Source organism: Rhopilema esculentum, chromosome 16 (genome assembly GCF_057945365.1).
Source record: "Rhopilema esculentum isolate cy_ngs chromosome 16, ASM5794536v1, whole genome shotgun sequence".
NCBI classification, from domain to species: Eukaryota; Metazoa; Cnidaria; class Scyphozoa; order Rhizostomeae; family Rhizostomatidae; genus Rhopilema; species Rhopilema esculentum.
This window is the reverse complement of record NC_142830.1, coordinates 5290442-5303340: the sequence shown is the minus strand read 5'-3', so window position 1 is coordinate 5303340 and position 12899 is coordinate 5290442. Positions and strand designations below refer to the sequence as shown.

The window sequence follows — 12899 nt, the reverse complement described above, 5'->3', positions numbered from 1 at the left end:
AAAGCCACGCATACTACCACAGCGTATATTATCAAATTCTTTATGATTCTACGAAAACTACCACAACACATACTAGAACTTACGTAAATTGCACAACGATACTATCATAACGTCTACTATCCCAACCGTATACAACTGAAACAAATACTACCATAACATATTCAAGCATAACGAATATTACCATCATGCATACTACTACAACACATGTTTTCTTTCTTCCAATAGATCTTATGCTTATTCTTTCAGAAAACTTAATGCAGTAAACTTATAATGGCCTAGTCTATGTATAAATAAAAGAATGATATAAAAGCGTTGCTTTAGTTGAACCACGGAAAATTCTTTGGCGTTATTCAATACCATGTTCATCAATCGTGTTGCATTTATTTTATTCTTGTAATTTCATGCTTTACAAGAAAACAGATTTGACATGTAGTTTCGAATATTGTAATCTGTTACTGAACATTGTCATTAATGAAAACTGATAATGGTTACGGTGATCATTTTTTAAGACTAAACAGGCAAGCCAGAAACAATTTAAATATATGTCTACAAATATTCTTAGATGTTGCAGATTTGCATGTTTAAATCGTATTAAGTTATATATTATATATACACGTTTGAATTCAAATTTACATATTTCCATTATGGGTTCGATTTTAAGTATTCATTTTGTTCGGATTTTTCCGTGATTCCTTTGCAATCTCCTCTATTTTGCAAGTTTGCCTTTTCGCTTTTATTTTTGATTTACGAGATTGACGTTATATTGAGAGATTCACCCTCAAATTGGTTTGGTGTAAAAAATTACTTCAATTTTCCCTGCTTTAAATACAGAAGATTGTTTATTTCGTGTTAAAAAGATTTTCAGAGAAACAACAACTTCACTACCTGCAGACTCTTATTCAGTGGTTTTCCCATGACTTTGGGGGGTAATAAACGACGCACCTGTTAGTTTAGCCACAGCTCCGTATGTGGCACAGTTTGTTTACGAGCTTTCCTTAGCAGTTGAAATTGTGCTCATCTGAAAATAATTGAGTACTTATCGATGCTTTTCCAAATTTTCTAGGTGCAAAATTTATACTGCCATGAATCTGTTTGTTGTGTACATTCTATTTGCAATGGCTGCTGCATGTTTCTGTACATCAAAGACCACCAACACAGAGAAAGGAACCCAGAAAAATTACAGAGACATTAAATGCAGTCCAAAACCTGGAACTATGAGAATATATGGCGCAGGATGCATCGAGAAAGCAATTCGTGGTGTTGGTTGCAAGGGATATTGTCTTTCCAGCTCAAAACCAGGGTTAGCTAATATAAACGAAGTAAGCCATGAGTTCCAGAAGATGTGCAGCTGCTGTCAACCAACGAAATGGAAATCTAGGACCGTGCAATTGAACTGCCCGAAGTTGGCCGTAAAACAACGAAGAGTCCAAGTATACGAGGCAACCCAATGCTCTTGCATGCCTTGTAGGTTTTCGGCGACGCTGAACAAGAGCATTTGAAATGTTGACTTGAAGTCAGCTTGTTTCAAATCATGCAATATCAACAGCAAGAGTAACGAATAGAAAAGACGGAGAAGAGACTAAAAAGATGAACATTTTGCGTAACTTAATGATAAAACGGAGTTAGTAATTCTGCTGCAAGTTAGCAGATGAACCTCATAATTGTTAGATCACACAATAGAAACTGCAGTTTACGTAATTCGAGAATCGTTCTAGAAGAAACAAAACTTTGCAGTCTCATTTTCATCACTGTTTGTCAGCGATTTTTTAAAAGTCAATCGGGTACCATTCTAGTTGTTATCTCCAGTTTCAGTCCAGTAGTTTTAGACCTGAAATGATGCTTTTCATCTCATTCTTGATTGCATCTTGTACCTTTAGTTCCCTAGATGTCATACAACTGGTATTTGACTGTCAATGCATTGTAATCTCGTTGAGCATCAAACAGCAAGGTTGAAATTCTAAGGTTTAGGATTTAGTAATTAGATTTTAAACAATTATTGAATTTCATATGAATACAACAATAGATGCAACAGTTTGCGCTGCCCAGTGTCATGTTGCAAAGTCTCATACTGTGCATGCAATTAACTATCTTTCCATTTCAACGTCGGTGAGCCTATGACGTTCTATGTTTATGATTCACACAGCTTCATGGACAAATTTGAAGTAAAAGAGAATTCACCAAGAAATTCTCTATTATTCGCTTGAAGGAAAATAATTAAGAATTTGAAGGTTATAACTTTTTGTCATGAATGCCCATACCCTGTAACTTGAACACAGCGGGTAAGCTTTAAATATTGTTATTGACGAGCATCGATAAATGGTATTGACAGTTGAAATGTAGTTTGATAAATACGTTGGCGAAATACGTTGAGCAAAGTATTGTGTAACTAAAACCAAATATACACATATATTGCTTAAAAAGTAGATGTAACATAAATAATTTGCCATGATTATTCAGTTTGCTTTAATGATATTATGCTAAATTGTAATTGCTTCAACTTAGTTTGGAGTTTGGAAACATTGTGGTGCCAGCCTCAATTTCTAATGTCTATGCTTGGGTGTATTTATTAGAGCTGTCACAAATACGGCTTTTTGTCAACAAACTAGGACATTTTGACAGATTAAGAATGGACCTAGTTCTAGTGTATTGCCTATACGCAGGTAATCTTCATTTAGGGTTTTCTGTCAGTTTATACAAAATATATAAAAAGGAAATGATCTCCTTTGATTTAGTTGGCACTTTGGATGTCTCTGGGAAGGCAGGTAAGTGAACTCACTGCATTGTGCATGAAGCTTTATTGTATTGACGAGAATAAACCATTCAAAATGTAAATGGCTTTGAAAAAGCAAACATTTATTAAACTTAAGCTTTTCGTCTGACACTCTTCAGAGTTTAAAACGTCAGAACATAGACCGAAAACTCTACGCTAGGAAATATATATACCCAGTTGTGGATCGAAATAGGCCATTCAAAATGTATGGATCAAAGTTACCAACAACAGCTGTTCCTTTCAGTTTTTCAGTACATTGATTAAATTCAAGTACAAGGCTATACGCTTGTTCAAAAGCAATTTTGCACTTCATTCAATCCAGAGTTATATAAAGTTTCAGGCAAGTAAAGTTCACAAATGTAAGAGACTGGTAAGCACCGGAGCGAAATATTGTGCTGAAATCGTAAGGGGACAGGCAAAGAGTATATTCGAATTTTGATTCTTCTAGTTCCCTGGAAAATGCTTTCTTTTTAGCAAATTCACTGAAGCAATCCTCCAAATCCTTTTAAAAATAATTATTTTTCTACAAAAATTTTTATAGCAGATAAAAACAACAACTTCGCCGTGGTCTTGAGAAATACCAGATTGTCAGGTACTTCTAATGCTTGGTAAGAAGCACAACTGGTTGTCAATTTAGATCTCTCTTTCCATCTTAGCATGCCTTTTGAATGTTAAAAAAAATCTGGAGCTCATAGTGAATTGCAGTTGACGCTTCTACTGAGAAACTGAGAAACTTTAGGAGATTCTACTGAGAAATAAAGGCACAATTTTACCTAAAGAGGGCCTGGATTTTTAGATTTATTGCCAACAAGCAATCTTCAAATCTTCAAATCATTAGTTTGTTTACCTTCATTCATATCAAGAAATATCATATTTAACCAACGGAGCAACTACCTTTGCTTGATCCTTTCGATATCCCTCTGAAATAATTAAAGCGTTTCTTCCACCGAGCGGATTTTACCTTAAATTTCCTATTGAGATACTATTGCGGGGTGTGACTCCCCCCACACCTCCCGGTCACGACGCCCCTGATAGCTTGCTACTATTTTGTCAAATCATTCATCTGTTCGTATTTGAAAAACAACAAATATTAGCAAATTAAGGAACACAAGGGACTGATAACCAGGGGCGGAAATTATGGGGGAAAATTCGGGCTTTCGTCGGATAATTGACAACCGTTTAACGTGTCGAATTTACTCCAAGAAATGGTTCTGAAAAGGAATTTTAAGCTAATCTAAGGGGCGTAATTGCCAAATTTTCTGCTCGCTTCGCTCGCAGGTGATTTGCATTTTCCTTTTTACCCCAGGGGCATCTATAATTTCTCTGTGCCCTTTTTGCAAAATTTGAGCATAGCATAGCTGATATAATATTAGCCATTACCAAATAATCAATCAAACAATACATGACCAAAATCAAAACTGCTTGTGAATTGTATATTTAATTTCAATTCCGTAAAGATTAGCCAAAATTTCCATCGGATTCTTCTGAATAAAAGTTATTTTCAAACGTATTTCTCACTGACGAAAACAAGATAAAATATCGACTTAGATGAGATATCGATCTTGATATCAAAAATTATAACTGGATTTTTCTTTTTGCTTCTTAATTATGGCGTGCTCAGCAAAGATTTCTAAAGAGTCCCATCAAAAATAAACTATTTTTATCAAAATGTGCAGTTTATTTAAAATTAGGCATGGTCCATGATGTTATCTTGTCGGAAAATCGCAGGCCTGAGGCCTCCCAAATGAAAGCCTGAATTTCCGTCACTGCTGATTACCGGGGTACTTGGTTAGGGAACATATTTGTTTTTTTTTCTCTACTTGAAAAAGAGATGGGAGCAGCAGGTTTACCTATTGTCTACCCAGCTACACTGTTGATATCTATAGAGCCCTGAATATATGCGTAGTATAGATAAAGATGAAGCATTTCAATGGACATAAACGAACATAAAATGATACCTGAAAAATCAAAATATTGATGAAAAGTTTAAACGCAATGTCTTCATTATATCATATCCCTATTTATCATTGAGTGTCATTTTTCTGAAACATATGAAACAGACTCTGTGTCGTTCAAAAGGCCATGCTTTCAGAAGATTACAAAGAATTCGCATATAGAAATTTCATGCATTTGGATGGTCTTAGGCCATTACAAGACAGATTTTTATCACACCTCACGTTACAATGATACTTATATTTCCAAATATATTCCAACCAACTCAGGGCTAAAAACATGTTCAGGACATAATGACATAGTGGTGAAAGAGTAAGCTCTCTATCCGGCTGAAGTTACTCCTGTGGTATAGAGACAAGGCGACCAAAGTATGAACTTTTCTGGCATTTAGGAAAATCTAGACAGTTGTATCATAATTGGTAGTAGTTTGGACCACCCAATGGGCCATCATGATACAGTATCCTTTATGGTTCAACCAGGAATGCCAAGGACATACATTTAAAGTAGTGTTTTTACATTGGATTCAAAGATCTCCGGTGGGTACACTTTCTAAAATTTTTGGTCAAACCAAGGCTAGCAAAGGATATCATATTTGACAATATTGGTCTAGGGAAAGACCTTTGAAGGTTGGATTTTCTTCCTGTTTATAATAAACACGTAAATAAAAAACAAATCGACCTTTGACATTTCCGAGTTTAAACCAACAATTTTGCGATATCTGCTAATTAAAATGGTTGGCAAATGAATTCAGCCAAGAGTATCGTTTTTCAATATTGATGATGCCATGGGTACAATTTTCGTAAAAATTTGTCTAGCCAAGGGTACCAATAAGAATGTGCTTGTGGCAGAAGCTTAGCCAAAATTTAGCCCCCACCCTGTACCTTGGACGCCCTTCTCTTTGTCAATTTTATCTCTGTGCTCATTTATTGAATATATTTTTATCTTTTGTAGAATGGAGATTCCACAGTAAATGAGAAACAAAAAGGTATTTTTTTCCAATGCCTGGCGTCAAAGGGAAGTAAATCTACCCCTTGTTGTTCCCGTTCGGCATCTTTCAGACAGCCTCTGTATGGTGCTCGAAGTGGCAAGGAGGCTTGTCGTGGAGAAAAGGGAGCAATGCAACAGCAGCAAAATAAAAGCTTAAAAATGGAAAATCTTGTTGTGTTTGACTTTGACAACACTCTAATCGATGGCAACACTGATTCTGTTATAATAGATATGTTTCCTGATTTAAAAACAACTGCAAGGACCTATCGATCAGAAGGAAAAGGTTGGGGAGAAACGATGCATTCGATTCTAGACAAAATTTCTGGCAAGCATGGAAGGACTCGTGAACATATCGATAGCTGTATTTATCAATTAGAAATCCCTAAAACTGTGAAGCAAATGTTTTCAAGAATTGTGAACTTGAAAAAATCTGATTTAATTATAGTGTCCCACTCAAATGAATATTTCATCGACATCCTTTTAAATATGGCGGATATCAACAAGTCGACATTCAAAAATATTCTCACTTATCCGGCAGTGTGGACTGATAAAGGTTCCTTAGAAGTTCAAAGATTCCATTCGCATGTTATAGACTGTGCATATTGCCCAAATGATTTTTGCAAAGGTTGGTAGTGCAATCACTTGTAGCAGAAAGGTTGAACTTGCTTTAACTCGTGAAACAGCCAACAAGGTTGGAAAGTTTGCAAATTGTGCATTGTAGATAAATTTGCTAAAAAAATTAAGTTTACTTCTTCCGCGAAGGAAAACCAAGTGCACTACACTTTTTTTAAAATAACAATATGTTAGAAAAAACATGGGCCTCAAAATAGGTTAAAATTTTTTGCCCATGACAAACATTCCAACTTTTTTGTAATAATATCATTTCAATATCATCCGTCGAAACTTACAAACAAATTTCCAAAAATAATTATCTAAAAACCTACACATCTACATTCAGTATAAAGCATAGCAAACTAGAATTTATTAAGCAAAAGGATACTTGAGTCCTAATGTCACTGATCACTTCAGAATAGTTCTTGTTAAATTTTGCTAATAGTTTCAAAGCAAGTTTCTTGTGGAAAATTTGGCATTCTTCACCCATAGAGCCATTGGTCCCAAAAACTAATGGTGTAAAAGTTTCATGCATTACTTCTATGATGCGTTGACTATAAGCTCTTTTTTTCTCATTCTCTGCATTTTTTAGAATTCTTTCTGTTGTCAAATTATTTTGTGACTTGGAATTCAGGTTAATCACTCTCACATCAAAAATGTTGTTTGTGCCAGCCGGTAGAACCCTCTGGCTTTTAAATACAGGCAAGCACTATCTTCATAATGAGCTGGAGATGATAATGCTTCACCAGTGAGCAGCAGTGGCCCAGTTGCAACGTCTTTGCATACTTCAGAGAGTAGGCCAGCTTCAAGGTCCTTTCAGTCATTATGCCTCATGTGGATAAATCCACCTTTTTTGCAGTTCATGGCATGGATTGGGTTGTTGGCAAGGAAACCTACTTGGCAGTCCTTTTATTGGCATATTGTATCTTAAGTATAAACTCCTAGAAATTCCTCTTTCTTTAACCCATAACCCTCCTCTTTCAAAGAAAGAACATTCAGCCAGTTGGAAGCTCCTTTGTCCTTTGCAAGTGTGACTGCTTTTTTCATGGTATTTGGAAGTTTGTCTTCCAGTTCCAAGGCTTTATCTTTGAGCTTGTTATTCTTTGGTTCTTGAAATTCCTTGCTATCTCTTAAACCTCCTCCTCTTTTGGAATTTCATCTAATTTTTGTTGATTTAATAATGATGCCGGAGATGCGCTAATGGATTTTGATGCGAGGTATCCTTCCTGAGCTTCTCCTTGCCTGTTTTTAAAACCCAACCCCTAAGCCTTGTTGGAAGGGATAATGTATCCTGTAGATCTCTGAGGATTTCACATCCGAATATTGCTGGTAATACCTTATGATGTATATGATTGCTCAATGGTTTCAACAAATGACTCATGTTATGAATTGTCTGAAATAATAGGTGAATTTATGCTTGTATCCTTTGACATAGCACAATAGGCTGCTTGTGGCTGGGACTTAGCAATCTCACATAGGTTATTTAACTCCTTTATCCATTGATCCATTTTTCCACTGATGTACTACTCTTTAAAGCTTCCTATAGCTGCTCCAAGGTGTCTTTCTCCCCATGGTTGTAATTTGAATTTCATAGCTTTGAATATTTGCTTGGCTTCTTGGTGATCTATTTCATTCTTCAAAATCAACCATGGCTTTTTTCATTTACATTATAGCCAAATTTATTTCCTTCAGCTAATAAGTTGTCAAAATATGATACCAGTGACTGCAACTTTCCTGCAGCAGAGGCATCACCTGCAAGCCATACTTGTTTCACATCTGGGCTTGCGCTGCAGAGAGTTGAGGTAATCAGTGATGTAGATATCACAAAGAAGGGCCTTAAACAGATGTCACTTGGGCCTTAAACAAATTTCTTAACTATTTATCAACTTTTCTCAATTTTCTCAATCATTTTCTATACTGTTTCTCTACTGCCTTTGTATTGCTACCAGGTCATGTCCTCTCAGATGCGATCAAAAAGTTGGAAGAAGCACAAAGGAAACAATATCTGACCAAAATTTATATTGGGGATGGAACAGCAGACTATTGTGGTGCAGCCTCATTGAATAGAGATGATTATGTACTTTGCAGAGAAGGTTATAGCCTCCAGAAGCTGATTTTTAAGCACCAGAATCATCTTCACAAGAAAGACAGTTCGCAAAACTTCCCTAAGTGCAAAAGCTGGAGCACATTTGAAGAAATGGAAGCCAATTTACTATCACTCTTGTCAAGCTGACATAATATGAATGTTTTCAGGATTGAAACGAAATAAAAGACACCAAAAATAACTCACTAATACTCTTGAGATTTTAGTACTGGTCACTGATAATATACAGTTTATTACAGTACTGTAAGATTACATCAAGGGTAAGATTTGAGGGGGCAAGATGAGTGCCCATAATGTGTGCCCATAATCTTTGAAAAGCCAGAAAACACTCTTTTTCGAAGAAATTCTTTACCATCTGAGTGGCCTCTCTTGCCTCCCCCCCCCATCACTATGCTACTGATAATATTAAAGCATACATTAATTTCTTTAAATTATTACAGACTAACTGCAGATGTTACAGTAAATGTTGCATAGTAAAGAACTGATAATGTTGAAAAGTTAATGGCCACCTCTATTTTCTTCAGTTTTTTGTTGCCTTGGGTGCAGTCTCCTGATCTTATTGGCTTTACACAGCATGTTTTCGCAAAGGTTACTTTGGAAGTTGAGCATTGCCTACTACCAAGGCAAGTGGAATTTGTTCTCTCCCACTAAGATACTATCAAAACAAGCACGCATATGCATGCAAATCATTCTTATCAACAAAAAGGTGGCGGCTTGCAGCAGTACTAGTGGTACCAGTCTAGTACCATATTATTTTGAAAGCTCAAAATATTATTGTATTGTATGATTTTGCCTTTTTCTATGATAATTGAATTAATGACAAAAAAGTGAAGTGCAGCTGAATACACCATATCTTAATTCTGACCCTCCTTATCTTAATTCTCGTTGAAAGATTGGCATGGAATAAACCCTTTATGTACACCAAGGTACTAGACCTTATTCATCCAGTACTGCAGAAGTCTGTCCCATTGTCATTTGTGACTCAATATGATGTAAAACCGTTTGTCTTTCGACAATCCAACAATGAAAAAAGCATTCACAGTACTAGATTCCTCTTTCTAGTGTATGCTGCGAAGCCATTTAACCCCTGCAGGCTGCCAATATCACATGACGTCAAACAAACCAAGGTATTGTATGAAAACTTCTGACCCGCCAAAGAAAGATAATTTGACCATATTATTAGCTAAAAAAACAAATATTTCCAGGGTCCATGCCCCTGCGCCACTCTTCCTCTAGCTGGTTCGCTCTGCTAAATTTCTTTGCTTTTCTAGAACCATCTTATTTTCGTGCTAGCTGCCACTGGGTGGAATAGAAGGTTGGCCTTAGGGCTTCAAGATTTAAAAACCCTACAGTGACTGTAAAGTAATGATTGTGTTTGGATGTATGTTTAAAAAGTTTCTCTCTTTGCAAATTTTATCTTGGCAATGAACACATTTATAACACCAGGGTTAAAGAAAATTGCATCAAAGACTGAGAAAATCAAGCTGGAAAATCAAGCTGGAAAATCAAGCTGGAAAATCAAGCTGGAAAATCAAGCTGGAAAAAAGGCTTCTATTTTAGGTTTCTATTCTATAGAAAAAAAACAGTCCTTGTTGAGAGTAATTTTGCATTTCAAGACACAAACATAAAGAATTCATGTTTCTTGAAAATGTTCTATATATTTACAATTTGATGAATTTGTACCAATCATCAAATCATGTTTCTTGAAATTGTATTTGTTCTTGAATTTGTACCAATCATGTTTCTTGAAAATGTTCTATATATTTACAATTTGATGAATTTGTACCATGATTGGTAACCACATTTTCTAGCATAGTTCTCTAGATACTTATCAATTAGCATGTAGCTGAAATTCCATCTGATCTTGAATGGATCTTCTTGAAAATATCTGAGAATTTGTTTTCAGGGAACAAGGACTCTAGTAATGACTCAAATTGTACATAGAAGAGTCTTTTGTTCAAGTTGAGATGCTGGAACATGTCAAACATCCTGAAAAATAGAAATTTGATGATTGATTTTACTGTAAGAAGCAACTAAACTCAGAACTGAAGTGAGATCTAGAAACCAAAATACTACAAAATTACAAAAACATTTCATGTATTGAGGCAATCAAAGACTTTGTCCACACATTCCAGAAGGGAGGACCAATAGAAAGTAAAATAGAAGAATTGAAATATTATGGCAAAGCAACAGAACTTATGCATTAAGGAACATGAACTTGACAGGTATGAAAGCAGACATCTCTTGTCGAAGTAGGAAGTGTGTCCCTCTACAACATTTGATTGACCAGATCATATAATCAAATAAGTAATAGATAATAACGTAAGTATTACCTTCCAACACCTTCTCTAGTGACCTCTGTTCCTAGAAATCTTTTCAGGTCATCTAAGAATTGATGTTTATAGAAAAAAATTACCTAACTTACATAATTTGTAACATTGTATTAACTAAAGTTGTTTGTACCATTAAGCTAGCTAAATAGAGATGTTCCTTATTCGATTATTAAATATTTTGATAATAAAAAAGCCTAACTTTGTTTGCTACAAAAAACTACAAAAAAGGTTGGCACAAACAACAAAACTTCAACAAGATTACTCAATGTCCACAGCATGTAACCCATATACATCAAAGATAAAAATGGTATCTATGGCTATTCCTATTCAGGGTAAAATGTAGGATCTGTAAAAAAATATAATAAAATGCAACAGACACATAACAGTGAGAAAAACCTGGCTCAAGTGTTGGTACTACATGGGCTCCGAGAAAGGTTGAAAAGTGGGGGGCCCAAGGGAAAATTTAACGCCCATAACAAAAGATTTTGGAAAAAACTCTATTGTTTTGCAAAAAAGTGGGGGGGGGGCAAGCCCCACCGGCCCCCCCCCCTTCGTCGGAGGCCCTGCACTAAGAGGTATTATTTGCATTGTATTTGGTTTTGGTAATAAACTCTTTGGACTGCTGATAAAATTCCAGGGGCAAAAACCAGTGTCCTTAGATAGCTTTGATAATTACAGTGCACACATTTGTCATACAAAAACAAACCTAAAGCATGTCAATTCATTCTTTCATAGAACCACCATGGCTTACTATAGTCTGGATTATGAAACCAAACCAGATAAGTATGACTAAAGTTGACATTTGGATCTTAAAAAGTTAGTGAATAGCTTTGCTAGTTATCTTTGAAAAGACAGGTCGTACCACAAAATTAAGATATGGAGCAAAGTTTACAGTGTCTAGACGGAGAAACTGTATATTTCAATCTCTTATTAAGACGAACAAAACCTCAAATAATATGAAGGTCTACGTTCCACATATCATTATTCTCATAGGACACCCGTATATAACTCAAAGGGAGTCGAATGACAGACAAGAATTTTCATCTCAGCGAATAGTGTCACTAGATAGGCCGTAGTTTGAGTATCATTGACAACGGTTCAATAATGAAAGGTGTATCATTTCCTCAAGATAACAGGTTGGCAGGAGAGTTTGGAAACAAGTGTAAAGAGACAATCGAGACTCGAGATTATTGAAAAAGGTCTTAGTAGCGAAAAAATTCTCACCTTATAAATATATTTCAGACATTTAATCAGTCACTTTCGAAATTACCTTTTGGGTCATAGAAATCAAAAGAAAAAGCAAAGATTGGGCCAGCTTGATGCAATATCCCTAAATGTATTCTGAGGCCATAGAAAATTCCCAGAAAATAAAAAGTTTAAGAACGGGGTGAAGAGTGAAAGGAGTTCTTTGTATCTGAGCTCCTTTCGTTCGATGCAAAACAAATATTGATTGTCAAATTCCTTGAAATTTCAGGAATTGCAAATACATCAATATAAGCTTGAAAACTAATATATAATAAGTAGTTAGCAGATAATTTCACCATTCCGGAGCTTTAGATTGTTACAGTAATCTTAAATGCCATGACGTCATTACGAAAATCTTAAATGCTAAGAAGTCATTAAGAAATAGGTGTCATAAGATGCTGTGTAAAATATTAAAAATAGAATTGGCCAACTGGATAGCTTCACCACTTAAAGAGATTTTTGAAGAAAAATTATACGAAAAGGCCGAAATTTTGCTTTACAAAGAAATAAATTGGTAATCATCAAGAAACGAAGAATATTTCGATGAAAACGATAGTAAACGATACAATGGCATGTCAATTGAAACTGAAGCTTTTTGAAAAGAGATTTCTTACTTTCCAGTCAGGTTTAAAGCCTGCATAATGATAAGCATTCAATTCTCGTTATAAATGTTTAGGTGTTCAAATGTTCATAAGACGATTCTTTTACTATGTCGACCCAGAAAAGATTATAGAGAAGAGCATTCTTCACTCAATACAGAAAAGAACAACCAACTGGTTCGGCTATGGAAGGAAGAACAAAGCTATGTATATCGATCCTAGGCAAACCTCCAAAGAGATGGCAAGATCAGATCCAATGAGACACTGGTTTACAATATCGACGGCTGAAATGTATG

The 12899-nt window shown here is 35.5% G+C and overlaps 2 protein-coding genes and 1 pseudogene across 2 annotated transcripts in view; 1 reads left to right on the top strand and 2 right to left on the bottom strand.

Moving 5' to 3' along the window:
* Positions 1-1276: 1276 nt before the first annotated feature.
* On the bottom strand, positions 1277-7703 carry LOC148958238 (uncharacterized; annotated as a pseudogene).
* Positions 5783-8949, top strand: LOC135682124 (pyridoxal phosphate phosphatase PHOSPHO2). Its single transcript, XM_065196859.2, has 2 exons — positions 5783-6335; positions 8272-8949. Exons 1-2 carry the CDS (start codon positions 5840-5842, stop codon positions 8553-8555), a joined length of 780 nt encoding a protein of 259 aa, XP_065052931.1. The 5' UTR covers positions 5783-5839; the 3' UTR covers positions 8556-8949.
* The window catches only part of LOC135682121 (sorting nexin-13), a 29908-nt gene continuing 25613 nt past the window's right edge, over positions 8605-12899 (bottom strand). The window contains exons 31-32 of the mRNA XM_065196854.2: positions 10760-10811; positions 8605-10415 (exon numbers count right to left, since the gene is read on the bottom strand). Of these exons, the coding sequence (XP_065052926.1) occupies positions 10262-10415; positions 10760-10811 (206 nt within the window). The 3' untranslated portion in view covers positions 8605-10261. The remainder of the gene's footprint in view (positions 10416-10759; positions 10812-12899) is intronic.

What these genes read in the sequence shown, in the direction of transcription:
- LOC135682124 (XM_065196859.2), top strand. Translation starts at nt 5,840, where the DNA reads ATGCAACAGCAGCAAAATAAAAGCTTAAAAATGGAAAATCTTGTTGTG. An exon ending in CCCAAATGATTTTTGCAAAG is followed by an intron (nt 6,336 to 8,271) that starts GTTGGTAGTGCA and finishes TATTGCTACCAG; the next exon opens with GTCATGTCCTCTCAGATGCG.